This window comes from Musca domestica, unplaced genomic scaffold (assembly GCF_030504385.1).
Source record: "Musca domestica strain aabys unplaced genomic scaffold, Musca_domestica.polishedcontigs.V.1.1 124, whole genome shotgun sequence".
NCBI classification, from domain to species: Eukaryota; Metazoa; Arthropoda; class Insecta; order Diptera; family Muscidae; genus Musca; species Musca domestica.
The window spans coordinates 317043-344059 of record NW_026712162.1 but is presented as its reverse complement, the minus strand read 5'-3'; the positions used below and the strand labels follow the sequence as shown (position 1 = coordinate 344059).

General features: G+C 33.2%; 1 protein-coding gene across 1 annotated transcript; it reads right to left on the bottom strand.

The window, feature by feature from the left end:
• Window positions 1-1491: 1491 nt before the first annotated feature.
• On the bottom strand, window positions 1492-21611 carry LOC131800709 (uncharacterized). Its single transcript, XM_059118385.1, has 11 exons — window positions 21505-21611; window positions 21126-21445; window positions 19056-19367; window positions 14888-15275; window positions 11977-12780; window positions 11714-11905; window positions 8672-8833; window positions 8296-8604; window positions 7392-8190; window positions 7164-7318; window positions 1492-1871 (listed from the first exon to the last, which is right to left on the bottom strand). The coding sequence occupies exons 1-11, from the start codon at window positions 21584-21586 to the stop codon at window positions 1630-1632; spliced, it is 3765 nt and encodes a 1254-aa protein (XP_058974368.1). The 5' UTR covers window positions 21587-21611; the 3' UTR covers window positions 1492-1629.
• Between the last annotated feature and the right edge of the window lie 5406 nt (window positions 21612-27017).

The window sequence follows — 27017 nt, the reverse complement described above, 5'->3', positions numbered from 1 at the left end:
AGAAAAATGTGGTTAAAATCATCAAAATGCCGGATATCGGGGGTAACGTTATATGGGGGCTATACGATATTGTGGACTATTATAGTCCATTCTTCAGACAAAAGACATATCGGTGGAAAATTTTAGCTTCCTATCTTAATTCGTTTTGACTCTACCGTAATTACAACAGACGGATAGACATAAGGACGGACAGGGCTAAATCGACTTAGAATTGTACGCTGATCAAGAATATATATACTTTGGTGGGTCAAAAATTATTATTTCGATAAGTTGCAAAACGGAATGATGAACTTAATATACCCTCCATATGGTGGAGGCTATAAAAATATTTATTGGGGCAACAGATATACCGCAATATTCCCCAAAGGTAAAAAATCGGTTGAATATGAAAAAATCTATTCAATTTGGCTGATATTACATATATGGTGAACAATAACCATACAATCGGATGAAGATGTGTATCGAAGAAATATAAAAATCTGAGCCGATCTCAATAAAATTTTTCAGATGTATTTTCGAGCAGTATTGGATGTCCGGTATCAAATATCATTGTTGTGGAGTCCATATTACGCACTTGAGGGACTTATAACCCCAAATCGGATGAAACATGTATATGGAAGCCATAGATTTATCTGTACCGATCTTCACCAAATTTGATGTACTTGCTTCAAGACTAAATTTGGTCGGATGTGCCAAAATTCACGCCATTTGCACTGATATTGGCTATTTGGTGCACAATAAACCTAAAATCGGATACAGATAAAATGGGATCAATATCCTAAGCTTAAGCGAGCTTTACAAAATTTTAGACACCAAATTCTGAGCTGTATCTGAAAACTGATACCAAAGATCATAGTTGTGGAGTGCATATTATGCATGTGAGGGACTTAAAACCCCAAATCGGATTAAACATATATATGGGATCTATAGCTATATCTGTATCAATCTTCACCAAATTTGATGTATATGCTTGAAGACTGAATTCGGTCGAATGTGCTAAAATTTAGGTAATTTGGACTGATATTGGCCATTTGGTGCTCAATTAATTAATCGAAGATATATATGGGAGCTATATCTAAGTTTGAACCGATTCTCACCAAAATTCAATAGGGTTCGTTCTAGGTTCTGGGCTAAACAAATATTGTTTGGAAAAGTTCGTCTCAATCAGATAATAAATGGGATCTGCATTTATCTCAGAAAGAGATTCTATGAAGATTCTCAAAAGTAACTATGGCCATGCTACAAACAAATGCACAAAGACATAATACCCTTACCACTATATGGTGTAGGATATAAAAATGGGATGTATAGGTACAATCTTCGATTTTGTCGATATCTGTCTCCAGATTGTGGTATACTATGTGAAATTAATTGTTCTTTTCAATTAGTATTTTGCGAGATTTATTAACGTACCTATTCTGAACATTTATAATATATATTTTAAACACAATCTGCAAACAATCTCCATTATAAATTTGTTGTATAAAATTTACAATATTTTTTATTTAATTTAGAAATTTTTTTATAAAAGTAATTTGTCACATATTTGTATATAACTTGACAAGTGAGAAAAATTTAAAACCATGAATACTACACACCTACATATATCATCGCCCATCTGTCACACTCCTATGTGTTATCATTGTCAACGAGATTACTGAACTTGACATGATGAGACGGAGCTGTTGCAGAATAATTGTTGCTACATGCGGTGCATTCACTGCCATTGGCCCTGCCATGGGAACATTCTTGAGAATGACAATCACCGCCACCATTATTGGCACGATGATGATCACTTGATGCGGCCTTTGTGTTGCAATTGAAGAAGGGCATTTGTTGTCCGTTGTAGTAATATTGCCAAATTATGAAGGCTGGGATTGAAAAAAGAGAGAGAGAGAATTGAATTCAAAATAAAAAAATTAAAGAAAAAAATTCAAAAAAATATAATAAGAATTCTTTCTTTAAAATGTCTGGAAATGTCCTTGAACAAACATTTTTGACAGAATTTTCTTAAAACTCCACGTTTAATCCTTGATAATTTTTTTTTTACAATACAAGTTTAATCCTTGAAAAAATATTCTTAAAATTGCACGTTTGATGACTTAGGTGATCCTTTAAGAAATATTCTTAAAAATCCAATTTTAATCCTTCAATCCAATAAATTCAATAAATTCACGTTCAATCCTTAAAAAATATTCTTAAAAAATACTATTAAAAATCCATGTTTAATCGTTGAAAAAAATTAAAAATTCGCGTTTAATCCTTAAATATTATTCTTATGAACCCATGATTAATCCTTAAAAAATACTCTTAAAAGCCTATGTTTGATCCTTGAAAAAAAAAAATAAAAATCCACGTTTAATCCTTAAAAAAAATATTCTTAAAAATCTACGTTTAATACTTGAAAAAATATTCACAAAAATCCACGTTTAATCCTTAAAATAAATTTTCTTAAAAATCCACGTTTAATCCTTGGAAAAAATTAAAAATCCACGTTTAATCCTTAAAAGAATATTCTTAAAAATCCACGTTTTATCCTTGAAAAAATATTCATAAAAATCCACGCTTAATCCTTAAAAAATATTCTTAAAAATCCACGTTTAATCCTTAAAAAATATTTATAAAAATTCACGCATAATCCTTAAAAAAATATTTAAAAAAGTCCACATTTAACCTTGAAAATCTATTCCAAAAAATCCGAGTTTAATAGTAGTAGTTGTAGTAATATAGCCAAATTATAAAGGCTGGGATTGAAAAAAGGGAGAGAGAGAGAGAAAGAATTGAATTAAAAAGAAAAAAAAATATGATGAAAAATCTTCAAAAATAATAATAAGAATTCTTTCTTTGAATTGTCTGGAAATGTCCTTGAACAAACATTTTTGACAGAAATTTCTTAAAACTCCACGTTTAATCCTTGACCATTTTTTTTACAATTCAAGTTTAATCCTTCAAAAAATATTCCTAAAATTTCACGTTTGATGACTTAGGTGATCCTTGAAGAAATATTTTTAAAAATCATACTTTAATCCTTGAACAAATATTCTTAAAAATCCAATATTAATCCTGAAACAAATATTCTTAAAAATTCACCTTTGATTCTTGGAAAAATATTCATAAAAATTTACGTTTGATGACTTCAAAATCCATGTTGAATCCTTGGAAAAATATTCCTAAAAATCAACGTTTAATTCTTAGAAATTTTCGTAAACATCCACGTTTAATACTTAGAAATATTTGTAAAAATTCACATTTATTCCTTAAAAACCCATGTTTAATCCTTAAAAAATACTCTTAAACCAAGTTAAATCGTTGAAAAAAATTTAAAATTTACGATTAATCCTTAAAAAATACTCTTAAAAACCCATGTTTAATCCTTAAAAAAAAAATCTTAAAAATCTACGTTTAATACTTGAAAAAATATTCACAAAAATCCACGTTTAATCCTTAAAATAAATTTTCTTAAAAATCCACGTTTTATCCTCGAAAAAATATTCATAAAAATCCACGCTTAATCCTTAAAAAATACTCTTAAAAACCCATGTTTAATCCTTAAAAAAATTTCTTAAAAATCTACATTTAATACTTGAAAAAATATTCACAAAAATCCACGTTTAATCCTTAAAATAAATTTTCTTAAAAATCCACGTTTAATCCTTGGAAAAATTAAAAATCCACGTTTAATCCTTAAAAGAATATTCTTAAAAATCCACGTTTTATCCTTGAAAAAAAATTAAAAATTCACGTTTAATCCTTGAAAAAATATTCATAAAAATCCATGCTTAATCCTTAAAAAATATTCATAAAAATACAGGCTTAATCCTTAAAAAATATTCTTAAAAATGTCCACATTTAACCTTGAAAAAATATTCCAAAAAATCCGTGTTTAATACTTGAAAAAAAAATTCTTAAAAATCCACATTTAATCCTTGAAAAAATATTCCAAAAAAATCCTCGTTTAATCCTTGAAAAAAAAACAAACATTCGTAAAAATCCACGTTTAATCTTTGAAAAAATATTCCAAAAAAATCCGCGTTTAATCCTTAAAAAAACATTCTTAAAGATCCATGTTTAATCGTTGAAAAAATATTCTTTAAAATCCACGTTTATTCCTCGAAAAAATTCTTAAATTTTTTAATCCTTTTTTTAATCCATGTTTTATCCTTGCTACAAATCCCTAAAAGCCCACCTCTGATAGTTGAAATAATATTCTTAAAAATCCACGTTTAATCCTTAAAAATATTTTTTACAATTATTTTCCTTGAAAAATAATCTGAAAAATTCATATTTAATCCCATGGGGTCCTTGAAAGTTGTGTGAATTAACCCCCAGACGAAACGGCTGAGGTTCAAATCTTGAAATTCTGCATCAGCCAGCCTTTGAAAGTGTCAGTCTTGTACATAGGCGTAGACCTGCTTTTTGGAAATTCGTATTAAAAAGGTACGAAAAGTACTTAAATTTACTAAAAATGTAAAATGTTGTTTTTGGACAAACGAAGTGAACTAGAGTTATGAAATTTGGAATGGAGAGTCATTGATGGAGTGCAAGATAGATGTTCCAAAGGGTTTTTGGAAATCCGAACTTTTACGTCAGGAAAAGTTCAAAATTGATACTAAACTTTAAAAGTGATACTTTTGATTTGGGGTGAACGGAAAAATATGGATTTTCGAAGTTTTGTATTGGGATTCCTGTTAGTGATAGGTTTGTGATTTAAAGGTGGTTTTGAAAATGAGTACAAGTGCACGAAATGTACTAAATAGTACTATATATGATATTAGGTGAACAGATAGTTCTTGAAATCTGTAATTTGATATTAAGGTCGCTGTTCATGTGTAGCCTGCACATATTAAAGGGATTTTGGAAATATCAGCATCAGTCAGCCTTTGCAAGTGTCAGTCTTGCTCCATAGGCGTAGGCCTGGTTTTTGGAAATTCGTATTAAAGAGGTACGAAAAATACTTAAATGTACTAAAAATTGAAAACGTTGTTTTTGGACAAACGAAGTGGACTAGAGTTATGATATTTGGAATAAGAGTCATTGATGGAGTGCAGATAGGTGTACCAAAGGGTTTTTGAAAATCCGAACTTTAACGTTAAGAAAAGGTCAAAAATGGTACTAAACTTTAAAAATGGTACTTTTCATTTGGGGTGAACGGAAAAAGCTGGAATTTCGACGTTTTGTATTGGGATCCCTGTTAATGGTACATTTGTGATATAAAGGTGGTTTTGAAAATGAGTACAAGTGCACGAAATGTACTAAATAGTACTATAATGGTATTAGTTGAACAGATTGTGCTTGAAATCTGTAATTTGGTATTAAGGTCGCTGTTCATATGTAGCCTACACATATTAAGTGGATTTTGGAAATATGTGCTATAATTGTACCAAAATGTACCGAATGGTACTACATTTGGTATTTGGATAGAGATAAAATCATGAAATTTGATATAGATGTCACTGTTTGTGTTTGGGGTTAAAAAATAGGAGTGGTTTTAGAAATGTGTACTTTAATTATTAGAAAAGTATTGAATATTTGGTATTGGATGCAGAAATTCGGAAATGTGATATTTAGATAATTATTGGAAGTTAAGATTTATAGGTGAGTCTGGAAATGCGCCCTATATTTGTACGAAAAGTACTAAATGGTACTAAATTTCGTTTTGGGTGAAGTAATGTAATACTGTACTGTACTGTAAAGTACTAAATAGTACTAAATTTGGCATTGAAATTGGTATTGAGTGAATTTTTGATATTGTTGTGGAGTGAAATTCTGAAAATTGATATATATGTATATATATATGTGTGTGGTGTCTGTGGTTAAGATATGAATATGATTTTGGAAATGTGTACCATAGTTATTCGAGCAATACAATTAGTGGTACTATATTTGGTATTGGATGAAAGGATAGAGATAAAATTCTGAAATTTGATATTTATATAACTGCTGTTATCTGCGTGTGAAAAGTACTAAGTGGTACTAATTTGGGTAATGGGTGAAGAAATAGGGCTGGAATTCTGAAATTTGATATAAATGTCACTGTTGGTGTTAGTGGTTGAAAAATATGTTTCATAATTGTACCAAAAGCACTAAATTGTACTAAATTTGGTAGTGGGTGAAGGAATGGAGTTGAAATCCTAAAATTAGATGTGGATGACACTGTTAGGGTCAGTGGTAAAAATTTGGAGGTGTGTACTTTAATTGTTCGAAAAGTACTGAGCGACACTAAATTTTGTATTTGTGAAGGAATAGGGTTGGGTTCCTCAAATTTGATATTGAGGTCTCCGTTGGTATCTGAAATCCTGAAATTTGACATTAAGCTCTTCGTTGGTGTTTGGAATTGAAATATGAAGTGGTTTGCGTACCATAATTGTACGAAAAGTACTAAATTGTTCTAAATTTGGTATTGGGTGAAGGCCGAAGGGCTGAATTCTGAAATGTTATGGAAATAGAACAGTGTTTGGCTTGTTTGTTCGGGATACCATATTATTTTGTTGTTGCGAAAGGGTTAGGCTTAATACCTTTATTGTTGTTTTTATAAAAACAACGTTTGTTTATTAATGGAGAACGATGGTAATTTTTAGCAGGGGTAAGGCAGGGAATACCTAGGTTTTTGTCTGGGATATTCTCCCCAGAAGTTATTTTAAAAATAACTTCTATGACTAAAAACATTTTTTACCCAAGTGACGAGATCGTAAGCTCAATAGAAGGGGAACCAAAGAATTAAATAAAACTAAAATTCTTTTGGAAAATCTTCTAAATCTTACAACCGGAACAACAATCTTATGGAAATTTGAATGGCACAAAATTTGCCTTTAAGTGTTGGAATAGAGATGGGACTGTGGAATTTGGTATCGAATTCACTGTTGAAGTCTAGGGTGGAGAGAAGGTGGAAATTCTAAATTCAGGTCATTGTTTGTTCCTGAGGTTTACATATGGAGACGTTAAAATAGTTTTGGACAGATAAAGTGGATGCGACTCCATTGTGCAATGGTTTTATAATATCCTTCTCGGTATACCTCATATTAGAAGATTTTGAAGCCTTTTTGGTGTAAAATGTAAAAATGTTCCTATTATTCTTTCCGAAAACGGAAAAACTTGAAAGACTTAAGACCTACAACCTACATTTTCACGGGGCTTTAGAAATGTTTGGGAACTAGTTGACCTACCTATTGATAATCCACTGACCAATGACAGAATTGAAACAGCAATGATATAGCCAAGATTGGAGCTAGACTTCGGTGGAGCCGAAAACTGTTGGGCCGCCTCGTCATAGGATTCAACATTAACAATGCTAGCCTCAGGAGATTTCACAAGGATTTTTCTGAAATGAAAACAAGCCAATTTTTTTAATGTCAAAGAGGAACTCAATACACGAATTTCAATTTCATACTTACTCCTGCAGTTCTTTGGTTTCCACCAACTGCTGATCTCGGTAGGCATAAATCCATGCCTTACAAATCAAGCCATTCGTACCAGCTCTCATTTGCATCTGAGGTACATAGGACATTTTAATGATCCTTACCGCATAACCAGTTTTTCCACGCAATTCTTTGGAGATTTCAGACAAACTTTTGCTGGAATTCCCTCGCAGCGTTATGAGAGTAAAGTAGTCTGGTGAAAGACCCTTGACCACTATCACAGTACCCGATACCAAACCTTGACCATCTTGATCTGTTGCCAATATAATGAGCTCGGTTTGTTGTTGCGGCTCCAATAACATCCCCTTGGGATAGATTATACCCGTCTCTGGTTCAATATCAAAATACAAATTGCTACGCATACTATAACGTATTTTGCCATTTAAATTCAAATCCAAATCGGTGGCTTCAATTTTGATCAGATACTCAGGATATACGTCAAGTGGTACTTTACTGGCCGGATAACCAAGATAATCGCGTGAATATTTATATTTAAATTGTGGTGCATTGTCATTGATGTCATCTATTAGCAGATGTAACCACATTGTATCGGGTGAGTAAGATATGTCTTGGCTATAAATGTGTTCCAGGGGTTCTAAAGTTCGTGTTGATCGTGTGTGATTTAAAGGTAACGGATTTGGATTTGGTTGGGCGCCACAAATTAGTTTTAGTTGCACAATTATCTGGGCATCGGACATGTTCCGGAACATGACATCCTCTCTGTCCACAGCCAAGAGATCCAATTTGTTTGTGGACTCATTGACATAGAGATATTCTAAAATTTCAATAAAGACAGCATATAAAAAAGGAAATTCGATTTTGAACGAAGCAGACCAGCTAAAAAAAAATTATAAAAAAAAATATTTAAAGATTAACCTACCTTTTTCCTTTGGCCACATATCGGCAATGTAAAATGTACAATTCTCATTAAATCGCATATCCCATAAACCATAGTAGCGTCTCTCCTCATCAACGTGTTTAATCACCAAGGTTTTCTCCACCGCTACACCCTTGTAGATTTTGCACTGCTCCTTTTCGCTGACTTTCAATACAGCCTGGGTTCTGGCCCATTCATGAGTTTCCAAGTTTTCTGCACTAACATTGAACAAATAGTTACCAACTTCCAGGCTACCGTACAACATCAATTCACCGGAAAATGGCTCAATAGATAACCGCTGGGCTAAGGTCTCTGAAATAGTTTTTGAAAAAAAAGCTGTAGATTATCTTTCGATAATTTAAAAGAAATGAGTTCCTACCATTGCCAACCTCCAACATGTAATGGAACATGGCATTATTACTCTCACTGTAGGCTCTCACAGCACCCAGGGAACCAGTTGTGTTTGTAAACGTGGTGAACACATAATTGGTATTTGAAAAAGATGGCGGATTTAGTTCAGGCTTTATTGGGGCAGGACATTCTGAAACAAGATATATAAAAAATTTCGAAAAAATTTCATTACATATATTAAGGATATATATGGGAGCTACATCCCAATCTAAGCCTATTTCTAAAAAAAATTTGGCAAAGGTAATTCCGAGCTCTATAAGATATCTTGTACCAAATATCATTGTTGTGGAGTGCATATTGTAAATGTGTGGCACTTAAAGACCAAAAGGGATGAAACATATGTATGGGAAGTATAGCTATATCTGCACCGATTTTTACCAAGTTCGACGTAATTGCTTCTAGATTTAATTCGGTCGGATGTGCCAAAATTCAGGACATTTGGACTGATATTGGCCATTTGGTGTACAATTAACCCAAAATCGGTTGAAGATATATATGGGAGCTATATAGAAATCTAAACCGATCTCGATAAAATTTAGCAGAGGTATTTCTGTGATGTATCTGATATCTAGTACAAAATATTATTCTTGCGGAATGTATATTATGAATTTGAGGGACTTAAACACCAAATCGGACCAAACATATACATGAGAGCTATATTCATTTCAGGTTTCTGCTTGAGAGAAATATTTAGATATAACAAGTTATATATATATGAGAGATAAAAGTATTTAAAACTGTGACCCTATTGTGGGTGAGGTTCCGGAACGAGTTCGCAGATATATATCATCTGCACAACAGAACTTGTGTTAGCAAACATGTTTGTATGTGTGAAATTTAAAGAGAGTTGGATGCTTATTTCACTTTCCCTGAGCGTTTTGTTTTTCAAAATCTTGACTCCTATGTGGGCCAGGTACCAGAAGAAGTGGTGCGATATCTGCCATCTTTATAAGAGATCTTGTGTTGATGGAAATATTGAGATGTACCAAATCTGTATGTAATCTGATGTTAATTTCGCGTTTTGTGAGCCTCAAGGATATTCAAAAATTTTAACTCTTTTTGGAGAGGTACCAGAAGGTGTGCGCCGATATATCCCATCTTCACAGCAGGTATTCTGTTAGTAGAAATAATTAGATGTGTGAAATATGAAGAGAACCGGATGCTTATTTCGGATTTTATAAACGTTTTTGTTATTCAAAACTGTGACCCTTTGTGGGGGAGGTACCAGAAGCTACCTTCTACCTTCTTTATAACAGATATTGTGTTGATAAAAATATTGAAATGTGCCAAATCGGGATGGATGGAATATTTAAAAATTTGACCCATTGGGAGGTACCAGAAGGAGTGGACCGACCTGGATTAATAACAAGTAAAAAAGTTGTAAGTTCGGCCGGGCCGAACTTTTAATACCCTCCACCACTTGGTACAAATTTGGCAATTTCCACAAAAAAAAAAATAAATAAATAAAAAAAATCCGTTAAAAATTCTCTTAAAAACTTAAAAATACCGAATACTTATACGACGACGTGGACCTGCATAGGCAACTTTTGTCATAAGTTATTACAATATTTAAATGCGAAACTTGAAGAAAAATCTGTTTATATGCACAGACAATTTTCTGGCATGGGCTGAAGTATCCATTACGAACTTCACATGCGAAATTTGAAACAATCCCGGTAAATAGTGTCGCTAAAATCATCAAAATACCGAATATCGGGGGGTACGGTATATGGGGGCTATATAAAGACGTGGACCTACATGGCCCATTTTCTGTTTTATGCTGCAGTATCTATTGCGAACTTCAAAAACCAAATTTGGAACAATTCCGGGGAATAATGTCGCTAAAATCATCAAAATACCGAATTTCGGAGGGTACCGTTATATGGGGACTATATGAAGACGTGGACCTACATGGCTCATTTTTTGACTTAGGATGTAGTATCCATTACAAACTTCAAATACCAAATTTGAAACGATTCCGGTAAACAATGTCGCTAAAATCATCAAAATACCGAATATCGGGAGGTACCGTTATATGGGGGCCATATGATAACTTGGACCTACATGTCCCATTTTCGAACTTAACCTGCCTACTGACAAAATATACATGTATGCAAAATTTTAGCCTTCTATCTCAATTTGTTCGAAAGATAGCGTGATTACAACAGACAGACATACAGACAGACAGACAGACGGACAGAGAGACAGACAGACACACGGACAGACAGACGGACATGGCTAAATCGTCTTAGAATTTTACGCTGATCAAGAATATATATACTTTGTTGGGTCTGACATGAGTATTTCGAGGAGTTACAAACGGAATGACAAAATTAATATACCCTCCATTGGAGACAGCCGGACTCTTACATCATATTTTATAAGTGTTATGATTATTCAAAATGTTGGCCCTTTGTGGGGGAGGTACTTAATTGAGTGGATCAATATTGTCCATTTTCGCACCTGACCTAGCACTGGTGCAAATATAAGGATTTGTAAAGTTGGAGCAAAATCTGATTATCCTTTCTCTTTTTCTTTCTGGGCTGTAATATTAAAATTTCTACCTTTTTTGTGAAGGTACCCGAAGGAGTGGGCCTATGTTGCCTATCTCCGAAGACGATCTAAGTTTGATAATAATATTACGATGTACCAAGTTTGGATCAAATCGGATACTCCCTTCGAGAGTTATCGTGCGTACCAGCCAGCCAGCCATATAAACGAACGGACATCACTAGATTGACTCTAAATGTCCCGAAACGGATTTGGTCCAAAGAGACCTAGTGTCTAAAACTGTTATTTCGACGATGCACGTTTTGGTCGTATCAAATGATATATATACCCTCTATAGCCATATGACTGAGGGTATAAAAATTATAAATTTCATTTAAATAATCCGAATTTGTTCAACATCCTTTAACGGATTTTGTATATCAGATTCATGGTTTAAAAATGTACAATTTTTTAATATGATCTCTAGCAAGAGAAATATTTACATCCCTCAACTTCTTACCTTTTTTGGGGAGTTCTATGAAAATCATTAGAACATCAGCTACACTTGACGACGACCCCTTCAGCTTGGCATTCACATTCAACATTAAAATACTTCTTTCCTCCAAAATCGTTTCCAGAATTGCATGTTTCAAGACCACATCAAGTTGCTGTGACGAAAGGTTCTGTTTCAGTTCAAAATTCTCAGCAACATCTGAAATTGAATAAAAATATATTTATATATGTTATTTCAAATTTAAGAGAGAGAGAGAGAGAGAAATCTACCTCCTTCCAATGAATAGTCATAATTTCCCAAATTTTCCAAAGGTTTCAGATCAATGGCATCCATTGCCAAAATTTGGGTGTCATTAACCAAACGTAGCTTGCCCACCAGAGAGTGGCTGATAAAGACAGTTGTTACATTACCACTTGTTGTTGCCGGCATCTGAATAACAATTGTGGCATGCGTAGTACGATTTCCCTCTTTGGCTTCCAATAACAAAATTATAGGCGATTTAAATTGGATTTCTTTATCGATTTCCGTTGCCTTTAATTGAAGCTGAACTTGCCTATCATTGACGATGAGAAGGCGAAACAAATGACTCGCTTCACCGCTTATATTAAACTCTCTTAAATGTGATGTCGTATTGGCATTAGCATGTGTGCCATCTGTTTGCAAACGAATGATTTCCAATTCCAATTTATGATCGGCCGTTAAATTGCCCGAATAAAGTGGTTTTTGAAATTTAAACATCTGTTGTTCAACAGGGTTGCTGCTTGTGTTCTCTGGCTTCTTTGGCAATTCCAAAACAATGTAGGTGATGGCCGCTAATTCTTTCCAGGAAGCTTTTAAAGTCAACTTAACATAGGCATCTGATCCAAAGGCGTCGAGAGTAAAATTCGGCTGTGTTCTAATGTGAACTTGAAACATCATATTTGAAACGCTAAACATATTTTGAGGATTTTCTAGCAGAGAAAATGTCATATCCTGTTTATACATAACGGGATAGAATATTATGGGCATCAGTTCCAGGTTTCCTTGTTCGTCAATGCGGCCGTCATAGTAAGTGCTCATGAAATGGAAAAAAGCTGCAAAATAAATTTTGGACATTTGTTTAAATACATTTAAAAATTTTCTTTAAAACAAAATGAAAATAACTTAAATATTTATAGTTTTAATTTTCTAGGCCCCCATTATTTTTTTTTACTTAACAATTTTTATACCCTACAACACTATGTGTTGGGGGTATTATAAGTTTGATTGGGCCAAAAATTATGTAACACCACGAAATATTGATTTCCTACATAGGAAAGTATATATGGATCTTCCTATCTCGCCGAGCTGAGTCGATCTAGCTATGTATGTCCGTCCGTCCGTCTGTCCGTCTGTCCATGTTAATTTGTAATCACTCTACAGGTCGCAATTATGGTCCGATCTTCACGAAATTTAAAATGGAGGTGGGGCTAGGGTCAGAATAGAACCCTATTTCTTTTGGTGATGATCGCATAATATTTATGGGTTGAAATGGGTCAAAAACTGAAAAAATTCCTGATTTTCCAGCTGCTCTACAGGTCGCAATTATAGACCAATCGACGCGGAATTTCGCATGTAGCTAGAGTTAAGGGCGGGGAAGAAGCCTACCAATTTGGGTGGTCATCGGATAGTATTTAGCGGGTAAAATAGACCATATCCTTTTTCTTGAAAAAATTCAAAATTTTTCATTAAACCGCGAATATTTTAAATCCCGGCGAAATCACGAAGCCATGACAAGGTTACTCCTGATCTTTACATTGATGTTAAGATCCAAAAAATCGAATATATAGCAAAATATGTGCGATATATATGTCTATCAAAGAAGATATGCTTGAAAGATCTCATATATGTCGAGAACGGCTGAACTGATTTCGACAGTTCTCATTAATTCAAAATGGCCTCTTGGCAGGAAAGAAACAATGTCTACAAATCGCATAAAAATGTCTCTCTAAGGAGGGAAATATTGATTTTGTAACTTTTTCTTATATTTTTTCAATTTTGTCATATTTTTGGCATATTTTCATTTTGAATTAAACATTTGGTAATATTTCTACAGCTAACAAAACTAAGTAGTTAGGATATCAGGATATCATATACAGATCGCATTTATGGCCCGATCCTTACGAAATTTTGTATGGATATAAGATGAGGGTCAGAATAGAAGCCTACTCTTTTTGGAGATGATCGTCATATATTTAGGGGTTGAAATGGACCAAAAAACTGCAAAATTGTCAGCAGGTCGTAATTATCGCCCGATCCTCACGCACATTTGAATGGGGGTTACCGGACATTGCAAAAACCAAGCAGTTTTGGATGGCCATCCAAAAATATTCAATGTGCGAAATAGTTTGCCAACTTTTCTTGACAAGATACGAAAATGTCCATTCCAGTGACTTTTTGGAGAATTCACAAATACAGGAAAGACGCACTTCTGACTATTTCGTTGAAGAATATAGTCAAATGTATGTATCTCATATAGATGCATTTCAGTCAAAAACCAATAATAAATGTTAATATTTGGCCACTTCTGAGAGATTATAGGTCTTTGAGAAATATTGGTTCCAGATCTAGGAAGACCATTTACGTGCAACATCTACCAATAAATGGGAAATGAGCAAATAAGCTTAAGCTGGTATTATTCGAAAATTAGAGAACGAAACCTGATGGTTTATTTTATTATTTGTCACAATATCTTGTGGAATTCATTCGAGTATCTCGCCTATATAAACTGTATCACTTATTATAGTGTTGTAGGGTATTCAACGGTCGGCCCCGCTCGGCTGTAGCCTTTGCTTACTTGTTTTTTTCTATCTTTGAATATCTTAATATTAAAAAAAAGCTCTTTGTTTTAAATTTGAATATTTTCTTTAAAAAATCGATTGATTATTATAATCCATGAGCCTTCCACTTATTTTATTTTTAATAAAATTTAGAAATTTTTCCCTACATTTTTTTTGTTATATTTTTTATTATAAATTCTAAAAAAAGCTATTAAATTTCCATTTTTAATTTTATTTTCGTTAATAAAATTTAAAAGATCCTTTAATTTTTTCTATCTTTGAATATCTTAATATTTAGAAAAAATATAACTTTTTGTTCTAAATTTGAATATTTTCTTTAAAAAATCGATTGATTATTATAATCCCTTACCCTTCCACTTACCCTGCAAATCGACCAACTCAACTACAATTGTGGCCACACTAAATTCAGCCATTTGTGAATGCTCTGCCTTCAGCTGCAGCTCCCATTTCTTGTGTTGAATTATAAATGCCGGATCAAACAGATCAGCATTCCATTCAATTTGTACGCTGCCATCTTTATTGTCGACAAATTCAAATCCTTCCGTTTGATTTCCAAATAGAGAATAGGTTACTTCGGGTGAATAGGATCCATTCGTAAGTTCCAGTCGTATAGGTTTCATGGAGAAATCTAAACCAATGCTTCCCTTATATAGCTGTTGGGTAAAACGGGGTTTTATTGGCAAACGTTTGAGGGGGTCGGAACGTACAATGACCGTGGCATTAGAACTGCGCGGTGGTTCGCCATTGTCCTGCAAATATTGTTTTAATGAGATAATACACAATTACTCCGTAATTAAGAGATAACGGACAAAATTGAGATTCGTCTTAAAACATGTGTCCCATGAAAGAAAAAAAGGTCCTCTTATAAAATAAAAAAGGTCTTGTGATAGAAAACCAAAAGACTTTGGGCTTCAATGCCCAAATAAACTTGTCAGGCTTTTTCACAGAAGACAACATTTCATCTCAAAGAAGAAAAATAATCAATAGGCCTCCATAAAAAAAACAATATGTTTTCTAAAAGAAGTCTAAATAGACCTTCTTTTGAAAGATCTATAGATCCTCTAATAGAACACCAAAGAAGTCTTAAAATTATCTAAAGAAATTAAGTTCAGATTTTTTTTAACATTTAAATTGGCAAAATATTGTAATGTTTTAAATGTCAATATCCCAATTGTGCTTTTGTGTTTTAAATGGCATGGCCTTAAAGGTGCTTGGCTAAAAAGAGAATGAAAAACACACAAATAACATTTCCTGAGTTTCTGAATGATTCATCAAACCAAACATGTCACTACTTCAAAACATCGATCAACTGCAGTGAACTTTAGTATTATGGAGACTTGTAATGAAAGATGTATTACCAGAACTAAAAGTTGTACTGAAGCAAAAAAATGGAAAGTACAAAGTCAGTGATTAAAAAAATATAAAAGGACCCTGGTACCAAAGAGAAACTAACAAAGCGGGTTGCGGATTCCTTGAGGAATTTTGGTAAAATAAATATAATGTTATTCAAAGAAAATTGTCAGATTCGGATTTTACAGTGTGAGATGAAAAAATTGCAACTAACTTCAGACTGCTGTCATTTCTAAGCCACTCGTCCGACAGCTGTTAAAATTATTCCAGTATCAGTTCATTATAATTTTTACAAGCTTACAAAAGCATTTTAGTGAGATTTTTCCGGAAAAAAAGTTATTCGTGATGGAATTCTAGCGTGATAGTGTGATATCTCTTTATAGTTGGCTGGAAAACCACAGCTGGCTATCGTTATAGCACTCCAGCATTTAAATGTGAACGTGATAGTGGTAGCGTAGCCCGACGTCAAGGAAGTAGACGGAAGAAAACACAGCAACATCAGCAGAAATGGTTCGAAAAGTAAAGAAGCGACTTGATCGAAACCCGCGTCGCAGTGGCCGAAAAATGGCTCGTGAGCTGAATATATCGCAATATTCAATTCGGTATATATTGAAAAATGAGCTCGGGGTAAAGCCATTGGAATTCCAAAAAAAAAAAAAGTGCAAGAACCTACACCGCAACAGAAAGAAAATACTCTCAAAAGAGCTAAAGAGTTGCTTCGCTTGGCTGAAAGTGGTGAAGTGCCGAATTTGGTTTTCTCCGTCACCGATGAGAAAACATTCGTTGTCCTGCAGTTTGTAAACAAACAAAAAGATCGTATTTACTTGCCAAAGAGGTCTGTTGAAAATGTGCACCTTCGATTGGCCACCACAACTTGTGGTGTGGGCCGCCATAACAGCCGATGGTCGCTCTCCGCTCGTATTAATCGACTGTGGCATCAGAAAATGCCGAGTATTATCGCAAAAATATTCTGGAGGGTGTATTAAAGCCTTGGGTTCGCAAACATTTTGGCCGCAGACCTTGAACATTCCAATAGGACTCAGCACCATTGCACTCAGCACGCGCCAACCAAGAATGGTTACAAAATTAAGTTCCTCGCTTCATTTCCAGCGCACAATGTCCACCAAAATCTTCGGATACCAATCCGTTGGACTATTGTGTCTGTAGTCTTTTGGAAAGCAAGGTTGGCACTAAACAATACCAAAGTGTCGATTACCTCAGCAAGTGCTTCACCGGGAATGAGCCAAAATACCGCAGAGCAGCATTCGGGCAGCGTGTGACGGTCTCATTGGCCGTTTAAAGGCCATAATTCGTACCAAAGGTGACCAATTCGAACAAATCTAAACTTATTCTAAAATTTGGTGCTATTTCCGACATTTTTGCTTTCATTCAATAAAATTTAAAACAAGTAAAAAACATTAAGTTCGGCAGGGCCAAACTTTTAATACCCTCCACCTTAGGGTAAAAGAAACATTAGAAGAAATGTGGCAAAAACCATTAAAATGCCGAATATCGGGAGGTACCGTTATATGGGGGCTACACCAAAACGTGGATAATTACAATGTTTCGCTACACGAACTAGGACCCATTATGACCCACAAATACCAATTTTTAGACAAATCAGTGAAAAAATGTGGCAAAAACCATCAAATTACCGAATATCGGGAGGTACTGTTATATGGGGGCTATACCAAATCATGGACCCATACATGCAATGTTTCGCCTCCGGAGCTGGAACCCATTATGACCAACAAATACCAATTTTCAGACAAATCCGTGAAAAAAGGTTGCAAAAATCATCAAATTACCGAATATCGGGAGGTACCGTTATATGGGGGCTTTACCAAATCATGGAGCCATACATGCAATGTTTCGCCACCGGAGATGGAAACCATTATGACCCACAAAAACCATATACTTTATGGGATCTAAGACAAATATTTAAGGATATTACAAACGAAATGACAAAGTTAATATACCCTCCTTTCCAAGGTGGAGGGTATAAAAATTATGGCATTCGACTTTGTTGCAGTTTTTTTTAACTCACCCTGTATGTACTATAATTGTAGGAAAACTGAAAAATAGTGCACAATTTATTATTGGGTGAAGGAGTGGAGATGGGTTTGAAAATGTGTACTATAGTTGTTCAAAAAGTACTAAATGGTACTAAATTTGATATTGACTCAAGAGATAGGACTGAAAACCTCAAATTTCACATTGGTATCTGGAATTTACATATAGAGATTGTTTTGGAAATATGTACTAAAGAACTAAAAAGTACCAAATTTGGTATTGGGTGAAGGGATGAGATAGAATTCTAAAATTTGATATTTAGATTCTTTACGGTATCTGTGTTTGAGATTTGGCAATGATTGGTAATATACAATACATATAATTTTTCGAAAAGTACTAAATGGTACTAAATCTGGTATTGGGTGAAGGTGTAGTGCTGAAATCCTCAAATTTGATATTAAGATAACTGTTGGCATTTGAGATTGAAATTTCAAGGTGGTTTTGAAAATGCGTACTGTAATTGTCTGAAAAGTATTTAATTTGGTGTTGAATGAAAGAATATAGCTCAAATCCCAAATTATATATTGAGGTAAATGGTGTTGAGTTCTGATGGTGGTTTTGCAAATGCCTACTATAATTGTTCGAAAAGTACAAAATGTTAATAATTTTGGATCACTTTGGGTGAAAGGATAAAGGGTTATTCTGAAACTTGATTTGATATTTGATTCCTCATCTCTAAATTTTACCTAAATTTACATATCCAATCCAATCCAATAGGCTGTGATAAATTTCATGTATGTTTCGAATTTTGAGCCAAACTTTTTGAAGTCTTATATAGCCCTAACAATATGCAATGTGATTTAAGTATTTTGAGATATTCTCCGCAACGTTTAAAGTAAATTGCTGCATAGAGAGTTTTGGATTATTCTAAAATTCATTGGTTTAAAATATGGGCTACGTCGTCACGTACATTCCCTATATAAGGGTTAACCTCGATCACAAGTATCTCCTAAATTTTTGTCATGTATTTTCCTTTGAAATATTTTAATTCTTCCTATTGCTGAGTGAACTCTCTTCTCATTATATGTCTCTTTTCTCTATGATTGTGTGTGTGTCTTGTTTGAATTTTTCTATATAATTTTATTTTATTTTTTTTTTTTACTTACAGTTGCTGTAATTACAAATTCAATTTGCTGCGGCAACTCCAAATAGATACGCTCCAATGTGACATTGGCAAAATAGGTCTTCTTATCAGCGCTGGTGACATTTTTCGTACCAACTGAGATGTGATATTCGGACGACGACGTCGATGTAAAATTAATTTGATTGTGTGTCAGATCGTCATCTTTGGCAGAGATTTCCAAAAGTGTTGTTAGCTCGAAACCAGAAAATATGGGTGTGGGCATGAAGAGCACATACTGGGATTGAGAGAACAGTGGGCTATAATAGTTGCCCTCTTTGAAAGGTTGAAAGAACACCTGGAAAGAGAAAGAGGCATGGTAAAAAAATATTGTTTATTGAATGTTGTCAGTTATGGTGGAGATCATTAATTATACCCTACAACACTATGTGTTGGGGGTATTATAAGTTTGATTGGACCAAAAATTATGTAACACCTCGAAATATTGGTTTCCCACATAGGAAAGTATATATGGATCTTCCTAGCTCGCCGAGCTGAGTCGATCTAGCTATGTATGTCCGTCCGTCTGTCCATGTTAATTTGTAATCACTCTACAGGTCGCAATTATGGCCCGATCTTCACGAAATTTAGGATGTAGGTGGGGCTTGGACCAGAATAGAACCCTATTGCTTTTGGAAATGATCGCCAAATGATTAGGGGTTGAAATGGACTAAATACTGAAAAAATGTCGGATTTTGCAGTAGCTATACATGTCGCAATTTTAGACCAATCGACGCGAAAGATAGAGTTTAGGGAGGGGAGGAAGCCTACCAATTTGGGTGGTCATCGGATAATATTTAGCGGGTAAAATATACCATAGCTTTTGTGTTGAAAAAAAATCAAAATTTGTCATTAAACCGTGAATATTTTAAATCCCGGCGAAATCACAAAGCCATCACAAGGCTACTTCTGACCTTTACATTGATGTTAACATCCAACAAATCGGATATATAGCAAAATATGTGCGATATATATGTCTATCAAAGAAGATATGCTTGAAAGAACTCTTATATGTCGAGGACGGCTGAACTGATTTCGACAGTTCTCATTAATTCAGAATGGCCTCTTGGCAGGAAAGAAAAAACGTCTAAAAAAATCGCATAAAAATATCTCTCTAAAGATGAAAATATTGATTTTGTAAAATTTTCTCATATTTTTTTCAATGTTGTCATATTTTTGGCATATTTTCATTTTGAATTAAACATTTGGTAATATTTCTACAGCTAACAAAACTAAGTAGTTAGGATATCAGGATATCATAAACAGATCTCATTTATGGCTCGATTCTTACGAAATTTTGCATGGGGATAAGATGAGGGTCAGAATAGAAGTCTACTCTTTTTGGAGATGATCGCCAAATGGACCAAAAAACTGCAAAATTGTCGGCAGGTCGTAATTATCACCCGATCCTCACGCACATTTGAATGGGGGTTACCGCACATTGCAAAAGCCAAGCAGTTTTGGATGACCATCCAAAAATATTCAATGTGTGAAGGAGTTTGTCAACTTTTGTAGACAAAATACGAAAATGTCGATTCCAGTGACTTTTTGGAGAATTCACAAATACAGGAAAGACGCGCTTCCGACTATTTCGTTAACGCTGATTTCGTTGAAGAAAATAGTCAAATGGCTGTATCTCATATAGATGCGTTTCAGTCAAAAACCAATAATAAATGTTAATCTTTTGCCACTTCTGAGAGATTATAGGTCTTTGGGAATTATTGGTTCCAGATCTAGGAAGACCATTTACGTGCAACATCTACCAATAAATTGAAAATGAGCAAATTAGTTTAAGTTGCTATTATTCGAAAATTAGAGAACGAAACCTGATGGTTTTATTTTATTATTTGTCACAATATCTTGTGGAATTCTGTCGAGTATTTCGCCTATATAAACTGTATGGTTTATTATAGTGTTGTAGGGTATTCAACGGTCGGCCCTGCTCGACTGTAGCCTTTGCTTACTTGTTTTTAATTTATTTTGGTTTTTTTTTTCTCTTTCAAGAAGAGCTGAAAGTTGCATTGCTCATATTTAAAAAAAAATCATCTTCTCTTACCAAAATTCTCTCCTTTCCCGAACCACAATCCAAATTTATTTTCAATGAAATTCTTGCTGAGGTCTGTTCCTTGGCATAGTTTTGGAAATGTTCGGTGGTGAATATAATCAAATTTTGAGTTCCATTGCCCGCAATGGTGTTGGCATTACTAAAAGTGGTATTATCCAAACGAGCATCAATATACTTCACCTCAAACTCATTGTTTGAGGTTGACAGAATTCCATTTATTACGACATTTTCATAGATTTTAATGGTGCCATTTAAAGATAGATCTATGGGTTCATTAAACACCGAGGTGACCAACTCTTCATTGGAACAATCTGAAAAAATAGAAAAATATTATTTTTATTTAAAATTAATCCTATTTCGTTCAATTTACCTATAACTTCATCAACTGCCACGATTTTCGGAATGTTGCCTAAGCAAATGATAAAAATTGCAATGGGAATGTAGATTCCCATTTCTATTTTCGATACTTCCTCTTCTTTCCGAACTCTAACTTCAAATGAATTCTTTGCGGATGTCTCAAGATACAAACCGTGTTTTGTATTCTGTATATTCCGTTATCTGTGATTCATTTCGAACACCACCATTGATAACATATCACATTTATTTATTTGTTGTACACCAGGTACCATTTATCTCATGAATTCCACAAGATCTGTAACACATTCTAAATATATTTATATTGATGAGCACATTTTTTTCATGAGTATTTTACAATAATTTTGAATGTTCGAGTCATGTTTTGATTAACAACCTAATTGAAAGTAACAAAAAATCGAATTAGACGAATTTTTACTTGAGATTCTGAGTAAAATATTTTACAGCACATAAATAAAAAGGATCATCCGACTTTTCTCTAACTTTTCAAATCCTAATATTTGTATCAGTGCTAGGTCAAGTGCGAAAATGGACAATATCGATACACTCCATCAAGTACCGCCCCCACGAAGGGTCAAAATTTTAAAATATTATATCTCTTAAAAAATGTTATCTTCAAATTTCATACATCACAATATTTTTATTAGCCCAATGTCTGGTGTGAGGATGGAATATGTCAGTCCACTCCATCTGGTACTTAACACAAAATTTGTCGAAATTTGTATTATCTTTGAAGCGCATAAAACGCGAAATTAACATCGGATTACATTCAGACTTGGTGCATCTTAATATTTCTATCAACACAACATATGTTATAAAGATGGTAGAGATCGGGCCATTTCTTCTGATACCTTCCCCATAAAGGGTCAAAGTTTTGAATAACCAAAACGATCATAAAATCCAAAATAAGCATCCGGTTCTCCTCAGATTATATTAAACAGAATATGCTGAGAAGATGGAATATACCAGTCCACTCCTTCTGGTACATCCCCCACAAAGGGTCAAAATGTCAAATATCCTTGAAGCTCATAAAACGTGAACTTAACATCCGATCCCATTCAAACTTGGCAAATCTCAAGATTTCTTTTAATATAAGATTCATTATAAAGATTGTAGAAATCGGACCATTTCATCTGGTACCACTCCCACATAGGGCTCAGGTTTTGACAAACGCTCACAGATGGCGAAATAAGCATCAAACTCCCTTCAAATTTCAAGCATATGAACATTTTTGTTATTTATGACATATTTATTTAGGTTCGATACGAAGTGGATAATAAAAGCATTTTTATACCCTACACCACAAGGTGGTCAGGGTATTATGTATTTGTGCATTTGTTTGTAACAGGCAAAAGGAAACGAGATAGACCCATTGTTTCTTTTGATGATCTGCATAGAATCATATTCTGAGTCGATTTATGCATGTCCGTCCGTCCGTCCGTCTGTCCATGTATTTTTGTAAACAAAGTACAGTTCGCATTTATTGTCCTATCCATATGAAATTTTGCACAAATCATTTGTTTGGCCCAAGGACGAACCCTATTGAAATTGGAGATAATCGGTCAAAATTTAGATATAGCTCCCATATATATCTTCGTCCGATTTGCCTTTCATTGTGCACCAAACGTGTAATATCAGTCCGAATATTATGGAATTTGGACCTGAAAATAAGCATGCCAAATTTGATCGAAATCGGTTCAGATATAGCTATAGCTCCCATATATATTGTTCATCCGATTTGTTATTTTTGTCCTCCGCAGCCGTAATATGCACTCTGTAACAACATTATTTGGGGAAATATATCAAATACAGCTCAGAAATACATTTGCTAAATTTTATCGAGTTCGGTTCAGATTTGGATATAGCTCCCATATATAACTTCGTCCGATTTACTTTTGATTGTGCACGAAACGTGTAATATCAGTCCGAATAGTATGGAATTTTGGACGTACGATCAGATTGGACCTGAAAATAAGTATGCCAAATTTGATCGAAATGGGTTCAGATATAGCTATAGCTGCCATATATACTCTTCATCCAATTTGTTATAATTGTTACCCACAGCCGTATATACACACCGTAACAACGATATTCAGGGAAATATATCAAATACAGCTCAGAAATAGTTTAGCCAAATTTTATCAAGATCGGTTCAGATTTGGATATAGTTTCCATTATTATCTTTATCTGATTTCAAATTAATTTTGCACCAAATGGGAAATACAAGTCCGAATTTAAAAGATACAAATGCTTCGACATATTTAGTCCTTTGAACTTTAAATTATAATTATAATCATAGCGTGTATGATTGAATTCTCCCTTAAAAACTTTTAATTGTTATGCGCAGCTCTACTAAATTAGCAAAGTTGTGTAGGGTATCATAGTCTTTCTTTACTGGTTTAAATCAATATCTGTAAAGCGATAAATGTATTTATGTTATAGCCAATTGTTTTGCGAAGACATTGAGCTTTTAATGAAATTTACTCCATCAAAACACTATGTGTTTAGCATACTTTTAGGCTGTATGTCAATTTAATTCTATGGTTATTTATTGAGATTGTGTTAACATTCAGAGATAAAATGGAAGCATGTTTTAGTATGAAATATATCTTCTTAGACTGAATTTCTAAATAACCTTAACCCCACTCTCGCTTATAACCACATGACAATATTACGTCCCTTATAGCATTAAGGTTCGCTCTTAGCAGGCATTTCAAGGATTTTTTCTGACTTTGTAAACAAAGGAGCGAGTTTCATCCCATCTTATCTGAAGTGTTACAGATTCGAGAATTATATATATTTTAACAGTTCGCTAAGAACCATCACGTAGCATTTAGTACAGTTGAGTACTTTTGGCATAGTGGCTTTAGACCTTGGACATCATTAGATGGGAGTATCTAATTAAGTTCAAACGAAATATTTTAATGATAATTTTCGCAACATTTGTAACCAATTTAAATCCAGTCCGAATAGGTGAAATATAACTCTACTCCTTTTGGGTAAATCTACCTCGATAGTTCAGACGAAAAAAAAAACGAAAAATCACCTTGAAAAAAATTGTTACAAAAATATTTTTTTTTTTTTTGAAAAACCAAGTTTTTGGTCCTCAAAAAAAAATGTCTTTGAAAAAATCCTTAAAAAGATATCTTTTAGAAAAACCACATTTTTGGCCCTCAAAAAAATCTTTGAAAAAATCCTTAAAAAATATTTTTATTATATCCACGTTTTTGGTCCTTCAACAAATATTCTTTAAAGATAAACGTTTTTCATTAATCATTGACAAAATAATCTACAAAAAATCCAAGTTTTTAGTCATTAAAAAAATATTCTCTAAAAATCCACATTTCCAAAACCACTCCCATATCTTAACCACAGACACGAACAGAGACCTAAATAACAAATTTCGGACTTCCAGCCTTATTCCTTTACCCAATACCAAATTTAGTATCATATAGTATTTTTTGTAAAAAAAATAGAACTCATTTCCAAAACCACCTCCACACCTTAGTGACAGACACCTATAGAGACCTATATAACAAATTTCGGGATTCCAGCCTTATTCCTTCACCCAATACCAATTTTAGTATTATAAAGTTGTTCTCTTACAAATATAGGGCGCATTTCCAAACCCACTTCCATATCATAACCACAGACACCAACAGATACCTAAATAACAACTTTCGGGATTCCAGCCTTATTCCTTCACCCAATACCAAATTTAGTATTATTAAGTAGTTTTTACAAATATAGGGTGCATTTCCAAAACCACTTCCATATCTTTACCACAGACACCAACAGAGGCCTAAATAACAAATTTCGGGATTCCAACTATATTCCTTCACCCAACACCAAATTTAGTATCATATAGTATTTTTTGTACAAATATAGGACGCAATTTCTAAAACCACCTCCACATCTCAATCACAGACACCAATAGAGACCTAAATAATAACTTTCGGGATTCCAGCCTTATTCCTTCACCCAATACCAATCCTTGAAAAAAATTTTTTTAATCCTTGAAAAAGTTATTTTTATTAAATCACCGTTTTTGGTCTTTGAAAAAATGTTCTTTATTACATTCCCGTTTTTGGTCTTTGAAAAATTTTCTTTATTAAATACCCGTTTTTGGTCTTTGAAAAAATGTTCTTTATTAAATCCCCGTTTTTTGTCCTTGAAAAAACGTTCCTTATTAAATCCACGTTTTGCATTATTCTTTTAAAAAATCTACATTTTTGGTCCTTAAAATATTCTTTAAAAATTTCACGTTTTGCTTCGGTCCTTAAAACATATTCTCAAAAAAATTAACTTTTTTATCGTTGAAGAAATAGTTTTTAAAAAATTCAACTTCAACTTTTTCAAATAATCCTTAATTTTTTTTCTTAAAAAAAAACAACGTTCTTTGTCCTTGAACAAATATTTTTTAAAAAATCCTTGAAAACATTTTTTTTTAGAAAAACCAAGTATTTTGTCCTATAAAAAATTCTTTAAAAAGATTTAAAAAAAATAACTTTTTTAAGTCCACTTTTCCGGTCTTAAAAAATAATTAAATACTTCAAAAAATGTTCTTTAGTGAATCCACGTTTTTGGTCCTTGACAAAATTTTCTTTATTAAATCCACGTTTTGCATTAATCTTTTAAAAATTATTTTTTTAAAAAACCTACATTTTTGGTCTTGAAAAAATATTTTTTAAAAATTTCACGTTTTGTTTCGGTCCTTGAAACATATTCTCAAAAAAATTAACTTTTTTATCGTTGAAGAAATAGTTTTTAAAAATTCAACTTTTCAACTTCAACTTTTTCAATTAATCCTTAAATTTTTTTCTTTAAAAAAACAACGTTCTTGGTCCTTGAACAAATATTTTGTAAAAAATTCTTGAAAACATATTTTTTTAGAAAAATCAAGTATTTTGTCCTATAAAAAATTCTTTAAAAAGATTAAAAAAAATAACTTTTTTAAATCCACTTTTCCGGCATTTAAAAAAAAATTAAATCCTTCAAAAAATGTTCTTTAATAAATCCACGTTTTTGGTCCTTGACAAAATGTTCTTTATTAAATGCAAGTTATGCATTCTTGAAAAAATATCCCCTTTTTGCATTAATACTTGAAGAAATATTCTTAAAAAATTCTCCTTTTTGGTCCCTGAAAAATAATATATTTTTTTTATAAAAAACAGTTTTGTTTTGTTCTTTTTTTGAAAATATTCTTTAATAAATATTTTTTTACAAATTATTATCAACCTTTAAATGAAATTTCAAGAGAGTACAGAATTCGGACTCAATAACGCAGTTATTCGTTTCTCTTAGTACAAGTTTCCAAAAACGCTACTTTTTCCCGCATAAACCTAGAAATATTGACCTGGATGCCAAGATGCTAACCGTTTTGACTAGATATTGAATGGATAATAGGTCACTCATATTTTAAATTTTTTATATATGACGGGATGGACCTGGGGCTCCCCCACTTCCTTAATTGAACCTCCAATTCATCATATCTACAAAATTCTATTC